This window comes from Lepisma saccharinum, chromosome 27 (assembly GCF_977018435.1).
Source record: "Lepisma saccharinum chromosome 27, izLepSacc3.1, whole genome shotgun sequence".
Classification (NCBI taxonomy): Eukaryota; Metazoa; Arthropoda; class Insecta; order Zygentoma; family Lepismatidae; genus Lepisma; species Lepisma saccharinum.
The window spans coordinates 32,408,892-32,436,768 of record NC_139255.1 but is presented as its reverse complement, the minus strand read 5'-3'; the positions used below and the strand labels follow the sequence as shown (position 1 = coordinate 32,436,768).

The 27,877-nt window shown below is 40.5% G+C and overlaps 1 protein-coding gene across 3 annotated transcripts in view; it reads right to left on the bottom strand.

Annotated features, from left to right (window-relative positions):
- Window positions 1–27,336, bottom strand: part of LOC145980388 (uncharacterized) — a 70,882-nt gene extending 43,546 nt beyond the window's left edge. The window contains exons 1-2 of one of the 3 annotated variants that reach the window (XM_083113456.1): window positions 27,200–27,336; window positions 2,409–2,516 (exon numbers count right to left, since the gene is read on the bottom strand). In XM_083113456.1, the coding sequence (XP_082969582.1) occupies window positions 2,409–2,516; window positions 27,200–27,309 (218 nt within the window). In that variant the 5' untranslated portion in view covers window positions 27,310–27,336. Of the gene's footprint in view, window positions 1–2,408; window positions 2,517–15,571; window positions 15,776–27,199 lie in introns of those variants that run through there. The other 2 variants (XM_083113457.1, XM_083113458.1) reach the window with 2 other exon arrangements.
- Window positions 27,337–27,877: the final 541 nt, after the last annotated feature.

Genomic DNA, 27,877 nt, shown 5'->3' with positions numbered 1-27,877 from the left:
AAATCTATTTTTAAAATAACCATAAATTCTAAGTAAATCAAAGAAATAAAAATTATTTATGCAAATTTTGCATTAAAAATAGGAAAATCATGTGCACTGTTCTAAAATAGAATATTTCCAATGCCTTTACATTCTACCTAGGTATAGGTACCTGTGAAGTGTGTGTGCGTGTGTGTGTGTGTGTATATATATATATTATATATATACATGCATATGGGAGGCTGAATTTTGTAACCCCCCAAATGAAAAACGTTCCTGCGCCACTGCTGAAAGACCTTGTAATTCACACGGCGACCTTGAAAAATTCCAGCATGTCCAAAATTCCCGGGTAAAGACAGTTGCTCATGCTGCACCAGACAACACAAAAAGCATGATGCGATGCAAAAAGTACCGAAAGCACTGACTGTGTCAGCAGGTCAAGGACAAGGAAACACTGCCCTACACGCACGGAACTAAGTTATCTGGCAACGCTGCATGGAGATCAATAACCCCTGACGTAACTAATCTTTCAGCTGCAGATTAAACAGGGTTGGCAGCGCACACAATATATCTGAAGACAAGCAAAAGGTAGTGACAAATAAAAATAATTAAAAAAAACTATTTAGAGGCGTGCCTAGGGGTTGACTTTTCTTAAAAACGATAAAAGAACATGGGCAAATGCAGTAAGGTGACAAAATATATGACTGACTACTAAGAAAAGAAATGGCCGTAGTCTTGCACTCAAGGGGTCCCAGGTTCGATTCCCGGTGGAGGCACACAATTGTTTGGATCGTCCCGAGTGGTCTATTTGTTGGGCACGCCACAGTCAGCAATATTACTCACCTAAAACTGTAAGGAAATGGCAGTGTTTCACTCGGCCGTTCCTTCCTATAGTTAACTACATTCTTTCCAGCTAATGTAGTCCAAGGCGCATGGGTGTGTTCGCCTGATGTAGACTCAATGCGGCCTGCACAAACTACAACAGTGGCCTTGCACCCTTCCTGGCATTTCCAGTACGACTTGTAGCCGAGGCAACGATTAATACGATACACATAACCACTATAGCACAACAACTTGCCACCGCGTTTTGTGGAGATGAATGAGGGGTCCATTATTTTCATTTACTTACACTGGACGCACATTCACAGTCTCCATGGTGCTATGCAACAAATCTTCCCGTCAGTAATTATACCTATTTGAAAAAATGTCACACTGCTCGCTTACGTGGTACACATCTCGTGTAATATTATCACCAGTGTTTCATCGGGCTTTGACGATATTAGGCGAAGTTGCACGAAGTCGGTTCGCCTAAAATGGAAGGCAAACTGTATTCAAGTTGCGCGAGTGCTTCGATTGTTTCTTTATTACGTATTGTACAATTTCGAGCACGTAATTATTGAAGGGATACATACTTATATTTCTATGTATGCTACTTACAATTTCCAATTTTTCCAATAGTCCCTCAGAGCTTGAGGCAATCTTCTCTTCTTTATTCTTTTTGATGGCATCTGCGCGATTCTGGTGTGCTGCTTGCTTTTGTTTGAGCAGTTTCGTCTGGCTCCGTAACGGCTCGCTCAGTGTTGCCGTCTATCTCAGCGTACAATTTCCCTCTTGCGACAAAAATTTCCCTACACTTTGAAATTCGCGTAATAATATTGTGGGTATGATGATAGTAACAAAACCAGAAAACAAAATGACTTTGTTCAACATTAGATCATGGAGTTTTCTTGTGCAAAAATCGCAACAAGAAACATCGTGGTTCTACTGGGTCTTTCTTCGATTTTAAGATTTGATTTTTGTCCACTACTATTGAACTATATGCGAGCCACTACAGACAAATATGGCTGTCAAAACCCTGCTGATTTTTGCTCTTCCCAGAACGTTATATAAAACAGGGTTTCTTCATGAAGGAGAATCAAGGATGGCTGAAGAGTGGTGTCTGCATTTACGTGAAAGTCTCGTTTATTTTGTCTTCTCTGCAGAGACCCAGATCGAGCATTTAGGCGTTTACTTTGTCAAACAATTGAGAACTAAAAGTGGAAAACATTGTTTGTAAGTGTCAAATGCGAAAGTGATGGGAAATGGCATCGTTCAGCACATCAGCCCGTAAGAACGTTCACACTAGTGCCTCTTTACACGCCCTTTGAACTGTAACTTAGAGGGCTACCAGCCAAATTTCACGTTTACCACATTATAAAGCATGGCACATTTCACAGTTTAACGTGGAAAACTGTGTTTGAATTATTGTGGCACTTACAGCGTTTGCCAATTTTACTCTTCAATTACTACTCCGATTTATCTTGTTGGTTGTTTCCAGACCTTGGATTAATCGTGGTAAACTAATTACCAGTACGAATGTCAAAATAACAAATCATTAACAATCACTGACATATGAACATTTGAATGTTTGAATGAAAAATTCAACTTACCTTCTTACTTCCGTCCAGTATTCCAGTAAATATTTATTAGTCTTCTTTTTGGGTTTTGAAGAAAGTTTAAGCCTGTTTTTACCTTTGGCAGAATATCTCCACGACATCCTGTTGAAAGAAGTGAGAATCACTGAACGTCGCTTCAACGGTCTGGTTGTTTAAAAATAAAAAATCAGGCTACTTTTGAACTTCCGAACAGATTTTCTCGCTCGCCAAAGCCAAACGAGAAAGAGAAGTTATTCTGCTCATGGTCTCTTGACTAACTTGTGGCTGCCAGATGTAATGAAATGTAGAAACCAGATGGGGGAATGCCCATTGCAACCCCCTTTCAACTACCACGATACTTCATTCCTCTCAAGGGCGCTTGCAGGGGAGGGGGCAGCAGTGCTCAAAAATGGGTGGGGATGACTGCGAGTGCGGGGTGAGGTTCGGGGTGAACGGGGAGGAAGTGTGGGGAGGGGAGCTTCGACTTGGTGTTCAATTTTTCAGTGTTGCCAGACATGCAGAAGTCCCTGTAGGAAAGGGTGATAATCTGTTAATGGAATCGGGACTTACAGTGTGAGGTGCAGTCTGGCGTTCGGAAAAGTTCGGACCTATTCGTAAACCTCCACGGATGACGTCAGCCACGGGACATCTCAAAGACCAGCAACGGCATATAAATTCACACTTCTTCCGTGTTTTCGGAAATAAATTTGTTTTAAAAATCGAATGAATGTTCTGGCGTGTGTGTGTATAAGTAAATGTATACGTATGTATAGGTAAATGTATACGTATGTATAGAGCAGACTATATCTAGTAAACTGGGTCGCTGAAGGTTAACTATCAATAGAATTAACATGCAACGAAAAGCGGGAAAGCTGGCTCGGGGGTTGAGCAAAGGTATACTTAGAGCCAAAATGACCATAAATTTGTCCTTTTATAAAAATTGTGTGGGGTGTTTTGGCGTAGTTGGTGGATAAATCACTGGGGCCGAGACATTACAACTTCATGTTCCATAATCCGAAAGTTGCAGAAAAGCCATGCTACATACCAAAATGTAAATACAAACGAGAGAGAACATGTACTACCCTGCATAAGTTAAAATTAATTGATCTGTGTCCAGGAAAGAAGCATTAACAAGACGCTAGGAAATACACAAAAAGCACGCACACACCCTTACTTTCTTAGTCACGTTGGATGCGGATTGCTTTGATTTGTGAAGTTTTATTCCATTATTAGTATTGCTTTCACTTGTTACTATGTAACATGTTCCATTCATTTGTAATGCGTTTTCGTACCATGCCTTTTTTATTTATGCCGCTGCCACCCTGAAAGGAAGATGAGCTGGCTGCACACGGCGACAACAGGCAGGCCAGTTTCGCATTCCTCAGCCTCGCATCGCAGTCTTCTCAGCTCCCAACTGTAGGTATTTGGAGGGATCAGTACAGTTCAGACAAATAAAATTTAATTCCAAAATTTATATAATTTGCAAGTATTCACTAACGCTATAATATTCCTTATTTAATAATAGTTGTTTTCTTTTTCAATTTGGTAGGTTATTGAATATTTTAATTCGGGTCCTTCTTGAACTAATGTTAGCCTGGTGAAGTATAGCTTTAGAAGTTGTTTAATTCAGGTGTTATATTATGTTCTATTGGTCTCCGTGGTGTAATATTTGTTTCTAGCATATAATGGCCAAACGGATCCGGATCCGAAAAATCCGGATCCGCGGATCCGGATCCGGGTCATCCGGATCCGAAAGTTCCGGATCTGGATCCCGATCCGAGAGTTCCGGATCCGCGGATCCGGATCCGGGTCTGAAAGTTTCGGATCTGGATCCGGATCCGAGAGTTCCGGATCCGCGGATCCGGATCCGGGTCTGAAAGTTTCGGATCCGGATCCAAAAATTTCGGATCCGGGTCCGAAAGTTTCGGATCTGGATCCGGATCCGAAAATCCGGATCCGGATCCTAGAGTTTCGTATCTCAATCCCATTATAATATTACCACACCTTAGTCCTACAAGAATTTTTTTCAAGTGTTGTTCCTAAAATACTTTGCTACGCATCGGCTAACACACTCGTGCACAAATGTCCGAAGTGATTTTGCAAATGCCATTGCTAGGGGTGGCCAGATCCGGATCCTGGCGGATCCGAAATCCGGATCCGGTTGGTTCCGGATCCTTAGGATCCGGATCCTAAAATTTTTCGGATCCGGATCCGGATCCGGAATTTTCAGATCCGGATCCGGATCCGCGGATCCGGAATTTTCAGATCCGGATCCGGATCCAGAACTTTCGGATCCGGATCCGGATCCAGAACTTTCGGATCCGGATCCAGAATTTTCGGATCCGGATCCAAAACTTTCGGATCCGGTACTTTCAGATCCGGATCAGGTACTTTCGGATCCGGATCCGGTACTTTTGGATCCGGATCCGGAATTTTCGGATCCGGATCCGTTTTGCCATCCCACATGCGCTTCTTTGGAAAGTAAGAATGTGCTTATAACATATTGTTACCTGCTAATATACATATATATATAATATACATACACACACATATATATATATATAGTGTGTGTGCTCGCGTGCGCGGTTTGTAATTAATTAATACACTTACTTACTAGGGAGGTCTAAGTCTCCCCCTCCGATTTCCATGAAACTTGGCAGGTGTATAGAGCCCCCCCCTCAAATGTCAAGATGAGGAGAAATTGAAGTCCCCGAAACCACGTAAATATGGCATAGGAAGAAACAGGGGGCATACGGCCTCTCTATACACCTGTCAAATTTCATGGGAATCGGAGGGGGACACAGGGGTCAGATGATTCCCACGGCAATTTGTCCTAATCTTGACATTTGAGGCGGGTTTTGCCCCCTAAAACAGTATTTTAGCCGAAACAAAAAAACACGTATTTCTTCCTTTGGGCCCCTCTATACACCTGCGAAGTTTCATGAAAATCGGAGGGGAACACAGGGGTCAGATCCTTACTTCAATTTGTCCTCATCTTGACATTTGAGGGGATTTTGCCCCCTGAAACAGTTTTTAGCTCAAACAAAAAAACACGTATTTCTTCCATTGGGCCCCACTATACAGTATACACCTGCCAAGTTTCATGGAAATCGGAAAGACACAGGGGTCAGATCCTCACTTCAATTTGTCCTCATATTGACATTTGAGGGGGTTTTGCCCCCTAAAACCGTTTTTTAGCTGAAACAAAAAAAAACACGTATTTCTTCATTTGGGCCCGTTTATACACACACCTGCCAAGTATCATGGAAATCGGAGGGGGACACAGGGTCAGATCCTCACTTCAATTTTTCCTCATCTTGACATTTGAGGGGGGTTTTGCCCCCTAAAACCGTTTTTTAGCTGAAACAAAAAAACACGTATTTCTTCCATTGGGCCCCACTATACAGTATACACCTGCCAAGTTTCATGGAAATCGGAAAGACACAGGGGTCCGATCCTCACTTCAATTTGTCCTCATCTTGACATTTGAGGGGGTTTTGCCCCCTAAAACAGTTTTTTAGCTGAAACAAAAAAAAACACGTATTTCTTCATTTGGGCCCGTTTATACACACACCTGCCAAGTATCATGGAAATCGGAGGGGGACACAGGGTCAGATCCTCACTTCAATTTTTCCTCATCTTGACATTTGAGGGGGTTTTGCCCCCTAAAACCGTTTTTTTATCTGAAACAAAAAAACACGTATTTCTTCCATTGGGCCCCACTATACACCTGCCAAGTTTCATGGAAATCGGAAAGACACAGGGGTCAGATCCTCACTTCAATTTGTCCTCATCTTGACATTTGAGGGGGTTTTGCCCCCTAAAACCGTTTTTTAGCTGAAACAAAAAAACACGTAATTCTTCCTTTGGGCCCCACTATACTGCCAAGTTTCATGGAAATCGGAGGGGGACCTTTAGATAACCTCCCTTGTTAGTCTTACACTTTGTAATTATTTAACACTACATATATTATAATGTTTTATTTTAATTTGTAAAACTGTAACTGTAGAACAATTGTATAATTTTTCTATAACATTTCTATCTTGTTATATGTGTTAAAGGTTTCATCCTGGAATGGAATGTCTCACATTTATGTGTGTTTTCATTTCCAATACATTCGAATGAATACATATTCGTTTCAATGGCATTTACAAAATCACTTCGGACATTTGTGCACGAGTGTGTTAGCCGATGCGTAGCAAAGTATTTTAGGAACAACACTTGAAAAAAATTCTTGTAGGACTAAGATGTGGTAATATTATAATGGGATTGAGATACGAAACTCTTGGATCCGGATCCGGATTTTCGGATCCGGATCCAGATCCGAAACTTTCAGACCCGGATCCGGATCCGCGGATCCGGAACTCTCGGATCCGGATCCAGATCCGAAACTTTCAGACCCGGATCCGGAGCTCTCGGATCCGGATCCAGATCCGGAAATTTCGGATCCGGATCCGCGGATCCGGAACTCTCGGATCCGGATCCAGATCCGGAACTTTCGGATCCGGATCCAGATCCGGAATTTTCGGATCCGGATCCGGGATTTTCGGATCCGGATTTCTCGGATCCGGATCCGGAATTTACGGATCCGGATCCAAGTAGATCCGGATTTCTCGGATCCGGATCCAAGCAGATCCGGATCCGGATCCAAACGGATCCGGATTTTTCGGATCCGGATCCGTTTGGCCATCCCTAATTGAAACGAATATGTATTCATTCGAATGTATTGGAGCCTCCCTCATGGCGCAGTGGTAGCGTCATTGCCTTGTAATCAAGGGGTCCCGGGTTCGATACCCGGTGGAGGCACAAGTGGTTCGGATCCCACTTTAAACTGTAGGTCCAGTCCCGATTAGCCTTACTGTGCATAAAGTGGACTTAAAACAACAACTCGAATGTATTGGAAATGAAAACACACATAAATGTGAGACATTCCATTCCAGGATGAAACCTTTAACACATATAACAAGATAGAAATGTTATACAAAAATTATACAATTGTTCTACAGTTACAGTTCAACAAATTAAAATAAAACATTATAATATATGCAGTGTTAAATAATTACAAAATGTAAGACTAACAAGGGAGGTTATCTAAGTATCCCCCTCCGATTTCCATGAAACTTGGCAGGTGTATAGTGGGGCCCAAAGGAAGAATTACGTGTTTTTTTTGTTTCAGCTAAAAAACGGTTTTAGGGGGCAAAACCCCCTCAAATGTCAAGATGAGGTCAAATTGAAGTGAGGATCTGACCCCTGTGTCTTTCCGATTTCCATGAAACTTGGCAGGTGTATAGTGGGGCCCAATGGAAGAAATACGTGTTTTTTTGTTTCAGATAAAAAACGGTTTTAGGGGGCAAAACCCCCTCAAATGTCAAGATGAGGACAAATTGATGTGAGGATCTGACCCCTGTGTTCCCCTCCGATTTCCATGATACTTGGCAGGTGTGTGTATAAACGGGCCCAAATGAAGAAATACGTGATTTTTTTTGTTTCAGCTAAAAAACGGTTTTAGGGGGCAAAACCCCCTCAAATGTCAAGATGAGGACAAATTGAAGTGAGGATCTGACCCCTGTGTCTTTCCGATTTCCATGAAACTTGGCAGGTGTATAGTGGGGCCCAATGGAAGAAATACGTGTTTTTTTTTGTTTCAGATAAAAACGGTTTTAGGGGGCAAAACCCCCTCAAATGTCAAGATGAGGACAAATTGAAGTGAGGATCTGACCCCTGTGTCCCTCCCATTTCCATAAAACTTGGCAGGTGTATAGTGGGGCCCAATGGAAGAAATAAGTGTTTTTTTTTGTTTCAGCTAAAAAACGGTTTTAGGGGGCAAAACCCTCTCAAATGTCAAGATGAGGACAAATTGAAGTGAGGATCGGACCCCTGTGTCCCCCTCCGATTTCCATGATACTTGGTAGGTGTGTGTATAAACGGGCCCAAATGAAGAAATACGTGTTTTTTTTGTTTCGGCTGAAAAACGATTTTAGGGGGCAACCCCCCCTCAAATGTCAATATGAGGACAAATTTAAGTGGGCATTTGATTTGTGTGTCCCTCTCCGATTTCCATGAAACTTGGCAGGTGTATAGTGGGGCCCAAAGGAAGAAATACATGTTTTTTTGGAGCGAATTTACAATATAGAGAAAGTCTCCAATTTTGTTAATTTTCGGTATACTAACTAATTTTGACCTCCTAATCACGAATCTGTTGGAAAAAACCGGCGGTCACGTCTGAAAATTTCGATGAATTTAGGGGTGAAATGAGTGCTAATGGAACCTAACCTAACAGGCCTAACCTAACCTCGTGTGAATGGTTCGTGGGGCTACCCGTGGATGGTTTTTGGGGCTAACGTCAATGGTTTGTGGGGCTACCCGTGGATGGTTTTTGGGGCTAACGTCAATGGTTTGTGGGGCTACCCGTGGATGGCTTTTGGCGCTAACGAAAATTTTTGTACAATTTCCAGACGTGACCGCCGGTTTTTTCCAACAGATTCATGATTAGGAGGCCAAAATTAGTTAGTATACCGAAAATTAACGAAATTGGAGACTTTCTCTATATTGTAAATTCTAGCCGTTTTTTTTTTTGTTTCAGCTAAAAAACGGTTTTACAGTGCGAAACCCACTGAATTGTCAAGATGAGGACAAATTGAAGTGGGGATCTGACCCCTATGTCCTCCTCAGATTTCCATGAAACTTGGCAGGTGTGTGTATAAAGAAACGGGCCCAAATGAAGAAATGCGTGTTTTTTTGTTTCGGAAAAAAATTTGTTCTAGGGGGCAACCTCCTCTCAAATGTCAAGATGAGGACAAATTGAAGTGGGGATCTGACCCCTGAGTTCCCCTCCGATTTCCATGAAACGTGGCAGGTGTATAGAGGGGCCCGAAGGAAGAATTACGCGTTTTTTTGTTTGAGCTAAAAACTGTTTCAGGGGAAAAATCCCCTCAAATGTCAAGATGAGGACAAATTGAAGTAAGGATCTGACCCCTGTGTTCCCCTCCGATTTTCATGAAACTTCGCAGGTGTATAGAGGGGCCCAAAGGAAGAAATACGTGTTTTTTTGTTTCGGCTAAAATACTGTTTTAGGGGGCAAAACCCGCCTCAAATGTCAAGATTAGGACAAATTGCCGTGGGAATCATCTGACCCCTGTGTCCCCCTCCGATTCCCATGAAATTTGACAGGTGTATAGAGAGGCCGTATGCCCCCTGTTTCTTCCTATGTCATATTTACGTGGTTTCGGGGACAGATCCCCACTTCAATTTCTCCTCATCTTGACATTTGAGGGGGGGGGCTCTATACACCTGCCAAGTTTCATGGAAATCAGAGGGGGAGACTTAGACCTCCCTAGTAAGTAAGTGTATTAATTAATTACAAATCGCGCACGCGAGCACACACACTATATATATATATGTGTATGTATATTATATATATATGTATATTAGCAGGTAACAATATGTTATAAGCACATTCTTACTTTCCAAAGAAGCGCATGTGGGATGGCAAAACGGATCCGAAAATTCCGGATCCGGATCCGAAAGTACCTGATCCGGATCTGAAAGTACCGGATCCGAAAGTTTTGGATCCGGATCCGAAAATTCTGGATCCGGATCCGAAAGTTCTGAATCCGGATCCGAAAGTTCTGGATCCGGATCCGAAAGTTCTGGATCCGGATCCGGATCCGAATCTGAAAATTCCGGATGCGAAAGTTCTGGATCCGGATCCGGATCTGAAAATTCCTGATCCGCGGATCCGGATCCGGATCCGAAAGTACTGGATCCGGATCCGGATCTGAAAATTCCGGATCCGCAGATCCGGATCCGAAAAATTTTAGGATCCGGATCCTTAGGATCCGGAACCAACCGGATCCGGATTTCGGATCCGCCAGGATCCGGATCTGGCCACCCCTAATATGTACAGTGAAGGGAGGGTTAATATTTGGTATTTCATAAACAACTTTTTGCACAATTCTCTAAGCTTTATTCCTGCTGTAATCCTAATGACTTGCTATTGTTTTCGAAATGCTTCTAATGGTCAATACAAGTATCCCCAACCAAGGACGTATTTAGGGGGGGTCCAAGGGGTTCGGACCCCCTCGAAAGATTTATCAAGTACTAAAATTAAATAATGAAAAATAAATTCGTTTAGCCTTTGTTGTATTTGTATTATTCCTCTAAACTTATTACAATACAAGGATTATATTGAGATAATACGGCATTGAAGGACAGGAAGGACGTATTTAGGGGGTCCGGGACCCCCACCGAAAGACTTATTAAGTACGAAAATTAAATAATGTAAATATACTTGTTTAACATTTGTTGTATAATTTCCTCTGAACTTATTAGAACACATACAAAGAAGATTTATGTACACTACTACTCAAAATAATATGCATAAAATATTAATCAGAAACTTTCTCCAACTATATGTAACATCTTTTTTGTTATTCGATAAATATTCAATTGTTCATCTATTTGACATTAATTTCATTGCTAGGGGACTTGTTTTTATATAAATTATCCCGATATTAACTTCAGGTATAAAAAATATGGTTCGGACCCCCCCCCCCCCCGAAACATATTTCTAGATACGTGCCTGCCCACTTCGAGCACTGTGGAGCAAAGTAAGTTTCCATAACTTGCCCTTCACTAATAAGAACCTATATTTTACCTTTAATTGTTATTATTAGCTATTAGTTACTTTACAAATCATAGAAATCCTGTTATGTATAACGTTTAGGGAAGGAAGTGTAACGTCCGAGGGAAAAATCAGGATGGATTTTGACAGGGTTATAACTGTTTGCAATTTGCATCACTTTCAAGTATTTTAGGCCAATTTGCGACGATCTGCTAGAATGACGATTAGACAAAATTATTGAAGGGACATTCACAAATAGTCGAGCGCTTAGTGCTCAGCTACACGATTATCATAAACAGCACATACTGTATAATACTTACTGCGATAAAAAAGAAGTGGTTATGGAAAGCTATTTTTTCAAATTTTATTAGCCGTGCTATAATTTCGAAGTAACGCCCCTGAACGCCTCGCAAAACAAACATTTATCTGCGTGTGTGTGTATCAATGGCAAACGGTGAATTCAAAACCTGGACTATCTTATCATACATAATGACATACACTTGCCCATCCCCTCGTTTTTCATGTCATCATATTTCGTATTTCTGCAATTGCTTACGAAGTACAATTTTCCGCGGAGTGGTTAGCACAACGGGCTCGCCAGGAGTCCCAGGTTCGAATCCCGGTCAGGGCATGGATGTTCTTTGAGAATTTCACTTCATTAATCATCCTCGTCGTCGCGATTAGCCAAAAGTGGCAGAAAAGTGATGTGAAACAATACCATTCATCAGTGACGTGCACTGAGGAGTAGCTAGTCTAGCAGAGATAGATCAATCAATCTCACGTCTCTAATTATTTTCAAATCACAATAATTCTTGTCTTGAAGTCACAGTTCAACACTTCTTTCCACGCGATTCTCGTCCCTCGATGTCATCAGCGGGCAAGGCTGGATACCCTAGCTGGCTCTTCCTCCTCCTTACCAGTTTCAGGTATAGACAACCGCCCGAAGGGAAAGGGAAGATTTCTGCCTCTACCTCCCTTGCCCCTCACCTCCCGCTTCAATGGTTGAAAGCCCGTGCTTTCAGATCCTCCAGTCTATCTCCTATAAGACAGATAGGGGATTGGTTTCCCTTCGATTCCTTTGTAAATCCTCTAAAGAACTCAAGGGAAAAATTTTCTGCAGTAATTATGTTCTCTGTATTTACACCACAACCATTTACACATTGTACAATATGTATGTATAATATGGAATGTAGTTTTATTATTTATGAAATGGGAACGTACTTGTATTATGTGGAGACAAAAATTTTATGGTTTCTTCTTTTTCTTATATGGAACATATAATGATTAAATAACAAATATTGCTCATGCTCTCTCTCGCTCTCGTTTTAGTAGTGTTTTATTTAAATATAATAATATTTTGGCCTCCAATAAAAAAACTGGGTAAGCTAAACTGTCATAAATACGGATGTATTAATTTTGGCAAGAGAACGCGCGTTCTAATTGTTGTTGTTGATTTGGTTTATTTTACTTCGCGTTTTTGCCACTTTTGGTTATCGCGAAAATGAGGATGAGTGATGATATCATGAAATTGATGAAGGGACCTCACAAAGAATAATTCAGGCCGGGATTCGAACCCGTGACGAGCGGGCATTCTTGTTCCTATGTGTCGTACTCTGCAGTGAATAATGAAATAATTTGGAATGTAAAGTATATTCCAGAACTAAAAAAGCCAAATGAATATTGTTGAAGAAACTACAAAAAAGTGTGTTTTGTTACCTGTTCATCCCCTCTAATATATTTAATTTTTGCCACCTTCAATCACTTTTCTAGCTGTATAGATTTAATCGCGATAAGTAGCTAATGAGCTTATGGAAGTCACGAGGGACAATCATAAACAGAGAACACTGGACTCCTGATTTCACAGTGCCCTGCAGATGCACTGGGAGGAAATTATTTGTATTTTTCCCCCTTTCTTTAGCGTTGCTTTTCCATCACTTTACCTAAATTCTTCCATGACGATGAACGTTGATTAAATTAAACGGGTGAAGAGTGGTTACAAAGGAAAACTCATGGACAGGCCAGGGCTCGAGCCTGGATCCTTCAGTAACGAGATCGTGTGGAGAAATTAGGGAAATCAAGCAATGCAATTTTAGTGAAAATAACGTTATTCACATATAAATATGGAGTTTCAAAAATCCAATTGAGGAAAAATGCAGTTTGCTTTACCGATACCCACGTATCCGAATAGTTAGAGCTTTCCACTCATCTTTGTTGTCGCCTTGTAATCAAGGGGTCCCGGGTTCGATACCCGGTGGAGACACAAGTGGTTCGGATCCCACTTTAAACTGTAGGCCCAATCCCGATTAGCTTTTATGTACATAAAGTGGACTTAAACACCAAATCAACCAGCTGCGGGGGAGTGGTTATCACTACATGCTATGACAACAGGAGTTCAGTGTTCGAACCCCGACCTCGCCATGGGTGTTATTTGTGTTTGTCTCTTCATTAATTGTATTGTATCATCTTCGCGATTAACCAAATGTGTCAGCGACGCTAAGTAGCATAAATCAAATCATTGATTGATTGTTTGATTTGGTTTGTTTTACTTCGCTTTTCCTACTCTTTTGGCTAATCGTCAAGATGGTACGATAAAATTGATGAAGGGACAAACACAAATAACACCCATGCCCAGGTCGGGGTTTGAACCCGGGATGTCTGGCTTAATAGTCAAATCAACATGTTTTGTATTTTCAAAAGTGGGTGGGACTAACACGTGCTTCTTTTCAGTAGTCCTTCCTCATTTTGCAATCCTTTCCTTTCTTTGACGTTCTATTTTTTAGGAATACTGGGCCCTAAAGGGAGGAGGGGGTATTATGACCCACACCAACCTCCTTTGGGCACGCCACTGATTGCTACCCCAATTGTCGACATCGCCGCACGTCACTGGTAGACAGAGCTTAGCGTTAAGAAGCCATAGTGCGGGGGGTAAAAGGGGCAAAAAGTGGGAGCAACTGCCTCCTCGACCCATAAACGTTGCCACTGATGCTTGGGATACCGGGTTCGAAACCCGACCTTAGCATGGGTGTTTTTTGTGAGTGTAACCTTCTTCAATTTCATCATCGCTCATTCTCATCGTTGCGATTAGCCAAACGTGGAGAAAAGCGACGTTGAATAACAAAAATAAAGTTTCCCGTCAGTGGTAAAACAAGCTTCCGCATCAATCCATTATTTAATTGATGGGTAAATGTTTACTATCCTTCGGACACCTATAACTTCTGAGTTTCGTCAATTTTTGACATTTGTACTTACCTATCTGCTTCGCGGATCATTTTTTAACGTGTATTCACGTTTTTTTTATCTTTTTTTTTAAAAAAAAAAAAAAAGTGTTTTTGTAACTGAAGAACGTACGTTTCCGCAAATGGTTTGTGAGGCTATGTGTCAATGGTTCGTGGGGCTATGCGAGAATGGTGTGTGGGGCTACGCATATTTTTTTTCGAAACCAATTTTTAACTATTGTATCCTATTGTGACGCTACCTAACCTAACCTTACCGGAAATGGTTCGTGGGGCTATGCGTCAATGGTTGAATTTCCGCTATGAAACATTCCCACATCACACAAAACACCTTCCAGATGTTAGATAATACTACAGGAACTTATTACGGTAAGTAGTTTCTTCTGTAGAAATGAAGAAATCTGTCCGAAGGATAGTAAACTAGTACCGAATCATCTCCACAAATAACTACCTACTTCCTTTCACACACACAATACAAAAAATGAGTACTGATTAACTCCTACAAGCTGTCAGGTGGAAAAAGGGGTAGGTTTTAGTCGGTTTGTCCTGTTGTCCAGTTTGCTTATCCTGATTTGGTATTTCCAAAGATCTGACATCCTTGAGACCCCCAAATCTTGCGAAGAGCAGATTTCAGTCATTTCATCATAAATAAAGGCTTACCTTCTCTATATAAGGAAAGCCAAAGGAGCATTTTAAAAAAAAACTGAAGTAAGAAAAAACGCAGAATAGGTATTTTAGGCACGATTACGCAAAATAGGCACACTAACCGGCAAAACAGGCAATTATAGGCACTATAAAAATGCGTTTTTGGACTAGAAACACCATGAATCGAACATTAAACATTAAAACCTACGTTTTACTGAAAATTAATTAAAAAGGCAAAAATCTGCACCCCTCGAAATTCGCAAAAACAAATACGTCTGCTACGGGTATATATTAGAATGTGTGATTGCTCATTAATGACGTCTTGGCCTGGCGAATGGCTAGACCTAAGCGCGAAACGGAAATATGCCTCTCGCATGAAGCACTCTGAGCGAGAAAACTGCGCTCCCCCTTTCGTCGATTTTTTCTGTATTTTAGAATATGGGCTTCGCAGATATCCTACTTAGCCTAGAATATACGCTCCTGACACACACACACACACATTCCTATACTGGGATCAAAACGCTTCATCTTAAAAGCAGTTACAGCTATATTTACCAAAAAGTAGATTTACTACAGATACTCATGTGGTGACAGTGACACTCTCATACATTATTGCACTTATTAAAGCGATAGCTACAAGAGTTTAAATCACAGAACATGCGAACAAAGTAACTTGCCTGTTTCGGACCAAAATAGTAAACTTTCGTGATATATATGTGTAAACTAAAAAATCCTGAGGAATCAATTCTTCGACCTGCAACAAGGCCTTGTGCTAAAAGGAACTACTGAATGAATGCAGTACAATTTCCTGGACGTCGCCACGCCAGCGTTTTTTGCCTGGACAAAACAGTATCTGATGGGGCAAACCAAGATAAGGCTCCTCCAACATGCCAGGCTAAAACCTTCCCCGCTGGGGGAGAGCGCCAGCTGCGCGAAGGATGGAAAACCAGTGTTGCCAACCTCTAGATAAGAAAAAGCGTTGTTTAATCTGTGAAATTATGCTAAATGATGATAAATTGGGCTAGGATCTATGTAGTAATTACAATAATAAGTTACTATTGTTGATAATTAATAAGAGTAATTTATTATTATAATTATTTTTCGGATGATAGCAATTTTAAGTTATGCATCTACTTTCCGAGAGGAGTTCAACATTGAAGTAGAGAAAGTTTGAGATGATTAGCCGACTACAATGCGGAGCATTTGTTTCATTTGTGACCCACAACTTTCTACCGATTTCTATCCGTGAAATGTTTCTCGCGAGGTAATCTGGGAAGAATAAAGAAAAGATGAAGAGGCAAGAGGGTCTAGTTGAGAAAGCATGTCCCTGGACCAGAAATAAGATTTGGTTATAATTTTATTTTTAATTTCTCAAATTATCGTCCTTTGAAGTAAATTCCACCTCCCCCCATCCCCACCGAAGCAGGTTTGCAAATTATGTTAAATTTTCCCATTATGAAAACACAGGGTGCTTGGTGCCAACGAAGATCAAATTATGCTAGGTTTAGCATCATTATGCTAGAGTTGGCATCGTTGCCTCGAACTTTCAGGACATGGGAACAGCCCTTTCAGCAAATTCTCCTCCTCCCTTTTTTTACCGTCAAATAATGTGATTGTGAATTACGTGGAATATACTAGAAAAACACAACGACACTGAAATCCACACTATATTGAATCTCTATATGAACATGTTAAAAGTCGAAGCGATTCCTCCCCTCCCTCTCTTTCCTACGAAAACAACCCCCACCCTCGGTTAAACAAGTGTATTGCAAAAATAATCAATCCTACTTTCTCTCGGTACAACGACGGGATCGAGCAGAAGGGGTGGGGTGGGACTCAAGAACAGTCGGCATTGTGCTGTATATTTTTATTTATTTGCATTTTCCTTGTGCGAGCCGGAGGCTGTACTCACTACCTCCCCCCCCCCACACACATATATATATAATAAATATATATATATATACATATATATATATATATATATATATATATATATAGAGAGAGAGAGAGAGAGAGAGAGGGTGAGAGAGAGATATTGATTTGGTGCATTAAGTCCACTTTATGCACAGTAAGGCTAATCGGGACTGGACCTTCGGTTTAAAGTGGGATCCGAACCACTATGTGCCGACACCTGGAATCGAACCACTGCGCCATCGGTGCATATATATATATATATATATATATATATATATATATATATATGGTTGACTGCCTTTTATTTGGGAAGTTCTCTTGTTGACTTCTAGCCACATTTAAAACCGTGCATTCTGCTTTTTTTTTGGCCTCTTGCCTGTCCGGATTAAGCAAAATCCGGCTTATCGGGGTCCGAATTAATGAGGTTTTACTGTATATATTACACTCCAATTGTTTTCTGTTATGTAAATTTAAATTGTGCCACCAAAATACCAAATATCACCAAACACAAGAGATGTTTCAGCTTCTACACGAGTGTGCAAGAATGAGATATGGAAATTTGATCCCAGACCATTTCCGAGATTGCAACATCATAATTATTCATTAATTGTGACTGAACCACAGATGACAGTACCATTATATTTGGCTGAGATATTGCCACATAAACAAGGTTCAATCACAAAAACAATCATATTTTTACTACGGTTTTACACGAAGCTACATACAATTGAATTCGACTTATGTAAAAAACACCCGAGAAAACTACTTTTACGAACATTTTTGTCTGAATAGAAAACAGACAGAGTTAAAATCACTTTGTCTTGCTTTTGAGTAAAAGCAGACATTTGTAGCTTTCCAGTGAGGTATATTTGACTTTTTTCCTCCAACGGAGTACAATTTTACAAGCACGCAAACCGAGGGCTCAATGTTTTTGTCACGGATAGTAGACTAATGGCCGTGTGCACGAACGAAGTTCAAATTTTAAACTCGGATCGGGAAAGGATCACTGGAAAATTCCATTGCACGAAGACGGTTCAACACTTGATCGCGATCTAGGAACATCAAAACGAGTTTATCTTCTGATCGGCCATTCGCCACCGTTTTGGTGGCTGATCCTGGTTCACGATACTGACGCTTCGACTGCAGGCAGTTGTTTTTTAATATAAAAAAGAGCGGAAAGTGATATCGAGGGCGTGCAAACGCTAGAGATGTTGGGCGTACAATGCTAATTCAAGAACTGCGTAAAAACTGCCAAAATAATAATAATAATTTGTGGTTCTGGGGTGCAAAGTCGTAATGTTTCAAAATACTGTACTTTCTATGCCAGAACACAAAACATGTGCAAGTGCAAGGTAAATTAGAACAGAGCAATGTTGCGATATTGCTACATGTTGTTGGAAATATGATTGTATAAATTTACGAAAATACATGTTACTGGCTATTTACACGACACGACAATATAAATATATAAGAATTAAGAAATGAAAAATTCAAATACTTACCACAATACAGTAATAATACGAGGGTCACTATTTATATTTTGAGCCTTGGCAACACTGATTGAAGTTAGGCGCGATTTGACGTTTGCACGGAATCGTCTGGCATTATTCACCATAACGTACTTCAAATGTTTTGTCAATAGCTTCATTTGTGTTGTTTATGTTGCCTTGGAGATTGCGCGACAACAATAAAATGGAATTAACTCGTGAACATTTTCGTGCGATGATTTTTTTACGATTTTCGACGTGGATTATCAAGACAAGAGTGCATCGATCAACTTACTTCCACATTTGGCGATGAAGCCCCATCCTTTGCCACTGTGAAACGCTGGTATAACGAATTTAATCGTGGCCGCCATTCGCTCACCGACGAGATTCGCGAAGGTCGTCCAAAATCAGTTGTTGTTCAAGAAAACATTGATGCTGTGCAAAACCTAACACTGCAAGATCGTCATGTGACATACTGTGAGATTGAGGCAACCATAGGCATTAGTTCCACCAGCATATATAAAATATTACATGATCATTTAGCTGTGAGAAAGGTATGTTCTCGTTGGATCCCACACAATGGACATTTCCACTTTGACATGAAAAACGTTTTAAATCCATTCATTTTACAGATAATGACACAAACACGAGATGTGCAAATATCTCGGCGATATTTGTTTCGGTTCTCGAGAAACACGCCTTCAAACACAGCTGAAATTCACCTACTACGTCACGGATTTGAAAACGTCCTCTCCACAGACAGGAGGTCCTCTGACGTCATCACTTAGAAATGCGTGCAGGCGGGGCTTCTGCTCGTCCCGTCAACTTAGCATGAGCCACGGAAGCGACAGAAAATTCACTTGTTACTGTGTAAAACAAGTATCTTACAACATCTAGTGCAAAAATCTGTGCTCCATTTCTTGGAGATGAATTATGCCCAAGCAGTATAGTAGTATTTACTATAATTCAGCCACTCGGTAGAGGGTTTTCCCATTAGAGTGACAAAGCAAACCTTGTAACAGTCAATGGTTGAACACGTGAACAGCCTTGTTCATTGCGAATACATAGGTTAGTTCTGACTGGCAAGAACTTAATGTTATAGGAATGCCTTTCCTGGAATTACAATTATTTTCGTCATAATATTTTCTTCACAAATTTTAAGATAATACTTTTAGAACACACTGGTTTACATGCCAATTTCTGCAATATAAAAGGTGATACGGTATAAATAGGTACGGTGAGTTTTTAAATATCCTTGAGTAAATGACAGTTTTCTTCAGTTAATATATATATTGCAAATTTTTGTATTTAGCCTACTTTTACGTCGCTTTTACGTTCACTTTGTTTAACCGCAACGATGAGAACGCATGGTTAATTTATTATGTATCATCTCTAACATCATATTTCTTCCCACTTTTGGCTAATCGCTACAATGAAGATGAATAACTACAAGCAGTATTCGAAGTCGGGGTGCAAGAGTACACTCCCCCCCACTACCACCAACTGCACAATCTAAGTATCACCCAACCTGCCACGATAAGAGGCGAACTTTTTCTTCTGTCCCATCTCATTTCGAAAACATTCACTTGTCCCATCTCCTTTTATGAGACGAGACGGAACATGCCTCGTCTCGTGAGCAACACTAATATTAACAATAGAAGCATCCCCCTAGCTGCCCCAAAGTATCGAGCAAACATCTTCCCATGTAACAATTTCCATGAATTTTGTGTACAGTAATTACAACGCCAGTTCATTCCTGGTAATTCTGAATCTACAGTTTGGTTTGCATATATAAAAAGGATAATATTCAGTTTTCGAGGGCTGTACCGTCGAAACGTGGAGTCAAGAAAATAATAATAATAATATTAATAATAATAAAAAAAATATTGAGAAAGGTTTTTTTTGTATTTATAATGATAAGCCTTTGCATACATTGTAAATTCTATATTTTTCGAGACTTGAGACGAGAACGAGAATTGCCCTCTCAAACCGAGACGGATGTTTATAAATTGAGACGAGACTGTCAATGAGAAATTTACAAATAAACACGAGACAGACATTTACAACTCTCAACGAGAACGAGACCAAGGCTGCCATGTCTCGTCTCGATAGGATCCTTAGTGGTGAAGTTGTGAACCAACCAATTAATGCGTTCGGGGTAACGAGATGAGGCGGCTTTTTTCGCAGTACAAAATTCAAAATAATTATATCGTACCATTTCAGTATGGGATATTGTTATGGGCGTAATATAGTTCACGTGTGTGTGTGGGGGGGGGGATGGATCAACTTTTGGTATGATTAGGGTTGCTTTATTTCGTAAGTGAAATAAGTCCCTGCTGGCCGGAAGCTTGTTGGGGAGCAGGGGCGGAAGGGGTGCTAGACCCGACAAAGTTGTGTGTATGTAGTCACAGTACTTAATAGCATTGATACTTTTCTGTTCATCTTGTGTCACTACGTTTTTAAGAACCAAATTTCTTTAATATGATTCGAGGGGAAAAAATAACTGATTTGACAGTCTCAATGCAGATTTTTATCGCAGAAATTCCGAAACTATCAGGAAATTGCAGATATTAGTCTGCAGTCCCATCTGGTGTGTGGAATTACGAAATTTCCTTCCCATCTGTATCCCGTCCTATACGTCTCTAATTTAAGAGAATGAAATAAGTCCGAAGGAATTTTGGTAACACTTTACTATACCAGAGACGGATTTCTTCAAAGTTACAGCAGACAGTACTTACGCAAAGCATTTTCTGTAGCGTTGTTGATGTTCGGGAATGTAGTTTTGATCCATTTTAATGCGAATGCATGTGGTTTTCTACGAAAATCTATTTCCGACGCGCTATTGCTGCTGCCGCCATTTGCTTTCTCCACGAGAGGACAATACGCGCTATTGCTGCTGCTACAACATGATGTGTCGAGAATGCGTCGTGAAGTTGTTGCCGGGTGTGGAAGTTGCCGTGGAATTTGTAATTCCAATGTTGTCCGTATATGCTAAATTGAACGAAAGGAGTGCTAATGGAACCTAACCTAACAGGCCTAACCTAACCTAGTAGGCATACCTCGTCTCCGTGATGGTTTGTGGGGCTATCGTATGTAAGAAATAGACATTATTTTCGTTAGAAATCCATTATTTCACCTAAAGAAATGTTCTGCAACGCAGAATAGTACGTTATCAATGTAAAAAATTGCGAAATAAATCATTGATAGGTGTCTCCGGTATAGTAAAATAGTACCGGAATTTTTTATGAACAAGCGGATAGAACAAGGAAACTGGTAATTTTAGTGAACCAAAAAAAGAGGGGGTTGGACCCGTTGAATCCCCCTTAAATACGCCCATGGTTATACACATTATTTCCTTGTAATAATTATACATAAACTAAGTATAGATATGTACTGTGCAACTAATGTAATCTTCTCAGTGTATTTTCTCTTATCTGCACAAAAATATTTGATCATAATTTGCGCAACAGAAATGGAACACAAACTGAAATTGCTTTATGGAAAAGAAAGTTAAATAGGCTTTATAAATAAAGTGAAGAATGTGAAAATTCTTATTTTGCACTACATAGGTTACGGTAAATAGCGATAAATATAAGTTTAAAAAATATTTTTGAGTGTCTGGTCAGCAACCAATTTTATAAGGAATATTTTTTGCATGGCCTGAGAACACACACGCAGCTGAACCCTTTCATTTATCTTGTACGTGAGCAGCACGGATATTTCATAGAAGAATGATCATTACAAAGCATAGCTTTCCTTTCTCCTATTCCTCCTTCTTCCATTATTTAAATCGGTACAGATTTGTAACACTGCTGCACGTGTTCGCTCACCGTGGGCTACCCATCCGGAACTGGACGCTCGAAGCAGACGACAAACGTGCTCTCCCTAAGGAGTGACGTAGTAACATGGCGGCGGCGTGTTTCCAGCGCAACGCTAGCCTCGCAACTTTGGAAGTCTCGTTTCTGCCTTAAACTGGACACAGAGAAACGCCAGAACTTGCAGGGGTCATTTTTCCAGGGTGTAGTTTTGAAAATTGTTGTAAAAAAAATTGAGTGGAAATGTCCATTTGACAAAAACTCAAAAAGACGCTCGCGTCAATTGGTGCAAACAAATGCTCAATAAATACAATCGTGGTGCTTCAAAAGACGTATAAGATTGCAACAGGTGACGAATCATGGATATATGCATATGAGCCGGAACGTAAACAGCAGTCGACTGTATGGGTGTTTCAAGATGAACCCAATTCAACAAAAGTTGTTCAGCTCGAAGCACATCGAAACAAATGGTCGCCTGTTTTTTCGGGAAAACTGGTCATGTGGCAACTGTGCCTTTAGAGGAACGTAGAACGGTCAACTCTGAATGGTACACAACAATTTGTTTGCCAGAGGTCTTCGGTCAAATACGGAAAACAAACAAACGCCGTCGGATCATTCTTCATCAAGACAAGACAATCTGTCACACATCTCGTCTAACAACCGACTTTATGAACAGTCAAAAAATCGAATTGATGGGTCATCCGCCGTACAGTCCTGATTTGGCACCCAATGACTTCTTCTTGTTCCCGAATGTGAAGAATAAATTGCGTGGACAACGATTTTCGTCGGCGGAAGACGCCGTTGATGCGTTTAAAAACCATATTATGGAGGTGTCTCAAGAAGATTGGAAAAACTGCTTTGACAAATGGTTCGAACAAATGCAAAAGTGTATTGACCATAAAGGAGAATACTTCGAAAAACAATAAAGCAGTTTTCAATGCCAAATTCCTGTTTTTTCATTGTTAGGCTCAAAATATAAATAGTGACCCTCGTATATCTTTATTGAACGGGCGAGGTTCAGCGTAGAGGCCAGCGCAGATAATTCTGCCGTGCGATGCGCGAAACAACTAAAGAAGCAGTGTTGCTAATGGAGCAGATAGAAAAATCGCTGCAGTGCGCCGATGCACAGCTGTTACGTACAACAATAAAATTAGAGAATTCAGGTCTATCTAACGTTGAGTTTTAAACGTCATGCATTATACCAGGACTAGGATTAATATGTACTAACAAGTGGCTTTGTATGTAGCTACATACATATGGACTAAAAATTCGCAAAATATGAACTAACACATAAGTAAAATTACCAAAAATGCTGCAAAGAAGACTTCTTCATAAGATTCCTTATTTGAGTGATTTCAAACAAAATAAAAATATATATATATTATTTTTCATTGCATTAATGCACTGGTGGCGTTCTAACTTTTCACTCCCAAAACCCGTATACACTGGTATGGAACTGCAACGGCAGATAATAACATGCCAACGGGTTAAACCGCTACAATTGCACCATAACACTCCTCCTGAAGCAGTATTATTATTTCCTCTCTGAGATCGGCGACAGTCGGTTGCCTTTGTTGTACATTTACAAAGGATGCCGGCTTCCACAACAATAACAAGTACATATACTGCCACTAGACGATAAGCTGCGCAGCTTTTTCTTTTGTTATGAACTAGGGCCGGCGCTAGTCATTTTGCCTCCCTGGGAGGTGGCGGCAGATGCCGCTCTATTTCGACCCCCCCCCCCCCCCGGTCATTACGCAGCAACGGAAAATTGAAAATCAATATATTCCTAACTAAAACATCAAAATATAAAATAAATAATGAGACTTCTTATGCTATTTCAATACTATTCAGCGCAAAAGAATATCTCGCTCGATCAGTTTTCAATAGGCTTATTTTTTCTTCTCTTCAAATTTTGCCGCTCTGGGCGATGGGACGGTTCGCCCTCCCCTTCCGCCGGCCCTGCTATGAACTTGGTCACCCATCAAAGCATGGCAATTTTAACACAGAAAACAATATGTATCGCATTAAGCAGCAAAAATGACAGCCTCCTCTATGCAATTTCTACAAGAACACGTGCCGGAGCCAGAGTTGAAATGATGTTGGAGCCACATAATTTATTTATTTTGAATAATTCCAAAATTATGAAATATGAACAATTTGTTGCTGCTGTTCGCTGCTCTCTTGCCAAAATGCTTTATTGGGATGCTAACACCATGACTGGCTTCCTCCTTCATGAATTTGAATTTGAATTTGAATTTGAATTTAAAATTTTGGGAGCGTCAGCACTTAGGCTATTTTGCTCCCTTCACATTATATGGGGGCCAGCCCCTTATCATTACAAATAACAACTCTAACGTTGCTTAACTAAAAATCTTAAAATGTTCTGACTTTTGTTAAAAGCTGAGGCTGTAAACGGGCACTCAGCACACACAAGGACAAAAAACAGGACAACACACACAAAATTATACTGGCCATAGTGCCAGTCGCCAGAGCCTCGTTAGTCTTTAGTCCAGGGTGCACTACGTGGAAGTGAGGTTGACTTTTGGGCGCCTTAGAAGAAGGCCGCCCCTTACACCCCTCCTCCTTCATGAACTCGTGCACGTTGCTTAGAATTTCCCGAGCTTGGCTATGCAAGGTTTTTGATTTCAACTTCGACAGAACTGGAGGCATTATGGAATTTAACGTTCATTAGCAAACACACACTTTTACATACACACACGCAATACACGCACACAACGTCAAACCGGTCAAATACTTAGTATAAAATAAAAATATGGTGCTTCCAATCCAACAAAACTCACCGCCACTTTACCTGCCTTTTCCCCTTCCGTGACAGAAATAGTGCTTCATTTTTACAGTTGGCAACACTAGTTACTAGCTAGCCAATGAACATGCACTGCATAAAAGAAGCAAGCACTACGCCGTGCTATATTGCCACATTAGCGTCCCTACCGAACGGTGGGAACCGCGAGCTGGAGCGCTATTCAATTGTTTTCAATGATGTTTGCGCGAGTGTGTCCAGGAATGGAATGACAATGTGGCAACAATAGCGAAGGTTTTCGAGCAGGGTAGAACACATGATGCTAAGAGAGAGGGAGACGAAACGAAAATTCGTTTCTACGCAACGGCAAATTTACGTGTGTGGCACGGCACTCTACGCTGTTCTCTCGCGAATGCATTTCGTAAGGCATTGAAGTCCCGTAGAAGAAGGTTTCATGCTTTCTCCTTATCCTTTTGTCTTGTGCCGTCAGTTCTTTTTCAAGATTATTATTTATTTACACTCTACTACATCCTTGTACCCGTCGACAAGGTTGATCAGTACATTTCTCAAATTCAGATAAGTTTGCGGCCCGAATTACTTTCTTCTCCTACACGTTGATACTTTAACACATCACACTACTCGGTGGGGTTCTTGATTGTCATTTGTTTTAGCCAACCAATCAGGTATAGCCTTACAAATTAATCTCGGATCATTTGAACGGAATCTCGTGAACGTCGTTTTTCGTTGGTGCAATGTTCCTCCATAGTTATTTACGATTCTGAAAATGGAAATCACGTTAGTTAGGTATTCATTCCACCGTAAATATCATTAGTTCACTCAAGTGGAAAATCTTAAATATGCCTCCTCTTTTTGTAGCTTTCATTTTATTTGCATATTTTATAGTTCATTTATTTAATGAAAACTGGCAACTCTTTACTCCGGACACACCAGGAGATTTTCCTTTCCTCTGAATGGAACATGTGTTTCTCGTCAGTTCACAACTTGACTTCTTGCCAGTGTTGCCAATCTCCGAATGCAGAATTTCCCTTTTACCAGTGTAAAATTTCCCTTTTTCGACCTAAATTTCCCTCGATTTTCAAAACACATCTGAAGCTGTATCTTTGTATTACTATAACTGTTAATCAGGACCGTATATAAGGGGGTTCAGTGGGTTCAAACCCCCATTGAATAAAATACTAGAAACTGATCATAGTTTCATAATATAATTATCCTAAAATAAACATTTGAATTTTAAAATAAAACACTAATGTATTGAAAAAATCCCCAAACCAAAAAAAAATTTCGTCTGCGGCGCAATGATTGTCGGACTTTGAAACCCACCCATTGTCAAAGCTTAGCTAGGGGCCTGCTGTTAATATTTTTCTTTTGACGCCTGTTTTGCCTGAGGAACAAACTTTATTATTATTAAATATTTATGAAAATCATAAAAGTGTGAAGTAATGGGCAGCCACTCAATACGATTTTTTTTCACATGTTTCCCAGATATCTTTTCATCCGCAGATAAATCCCCACGACGTTTTCTAACCTTTTTGGGAGTTGCATGTAGCTTCCTATCAGTACATCTTCCATTCTCCTTGCAACAACACAGGACACACAAAGTCACACAAACAGACACTAAGACACGTTCTGAAATGATGGACGGAACAAGAAAAGAAAATGAAAATCCCGTCCCAAATTCTTTCCAGGTGCAGCGCGGCTCGTGCCTTGAGGCCTTTCTAGGAAACGCGACAAATATAAGACTGACCGGTCAAGGTCATCTATAACAGGGAGAAAGAAAGCTTACTGAGAAGTGTCACTGTTGCTAACTATTCATTTGGAAAAAGTACACGCTGAAAAAAAAATTCGAACTTTTTAAAAGAATGAAACGAAGATGTGAGTTTAAATTTCCCTGTTTTTTTAGCTATTTTTCATTAAATTTCCCTTCTCCCTTTTCACCCTCAAATTTCCCTGTGCCGAGGGAAATTTCCCTGCTTTTGGCATCACTGCTTCTTGCCCCTCACCTCGGCGAGTTGGGGAAAAGGGTGGGTTCTGCAACAGAGCAAGGACCTTGGGACAGAGGCGCCCCTCCCTTCACCACCCTCTCCTCTTTGTGGCCGACGCAGACACGCAGTGAGCAACATAAGAGCGCCAAGTGGGAATAAAACTTCCAGTTTTTCCTTCTATTGATGCCTTGTTTGATTTTCTACGTTAATAGTTACGTTATAATAACTGTATAAAGTTGTTTCATTCTTTTTGACTTACCCTGTATATTGATGACGTCACGCTACAATAAATAAAAAAGATGTAATGAAAAATTAATCTTACCTTTTTTGCTCAACGTATCTCTTCAATCCATCGGATAGCTTCCTTTTTCTTCTTTGCACTGATAATCTCAACTCATTTCTCGGATTTCCCTTCTTGTGTCTGGATGACATTGCGTAAATGAACTAAGTCAAGCGTCAAGCTAAGTTTGCAACAGGTTTTATGTATCAATCCGCGCGAGAACTGAGCTCACAATCTTCCGCGCCAGTCTTGCCTGAACCGCCGACTACGATGTATGCAGCTCGGCGGCAGTGTTGCCACTATGTGAGGGCACAATTTCCCTTTCCAAGGAGCAAAATTTCCCTTTTTGGACCAATTTTTCCCTTCATCTAAACAAATATAATAATAATAAGTAATAGTTGTAGTAATAGCAGCAGCAACAGTAGTACTATTTCTGTTGGTCCATGTTCTTGTCAATAAAAAATGTTAAACGAAGCTAAATTTTTCACATACACGTCAGCTTCATCACTTCCTTGTCAGATGTCTCAGGTTTGAATCCTGGTCATGAATTCATTAAATCATTAATTCTCATCCTTACCACGGACGGCGCTACAGCGGGGCTAGGGGGGCTGAAGCCCCCAAAAATGACTTCAGGCTCCCATGTAGCCCCCAGATTTTTATAGTACATTAGACACGTTTCGACCTAAAATAAGAAAAAGTAGAAGTTTTCTTACTTATTAT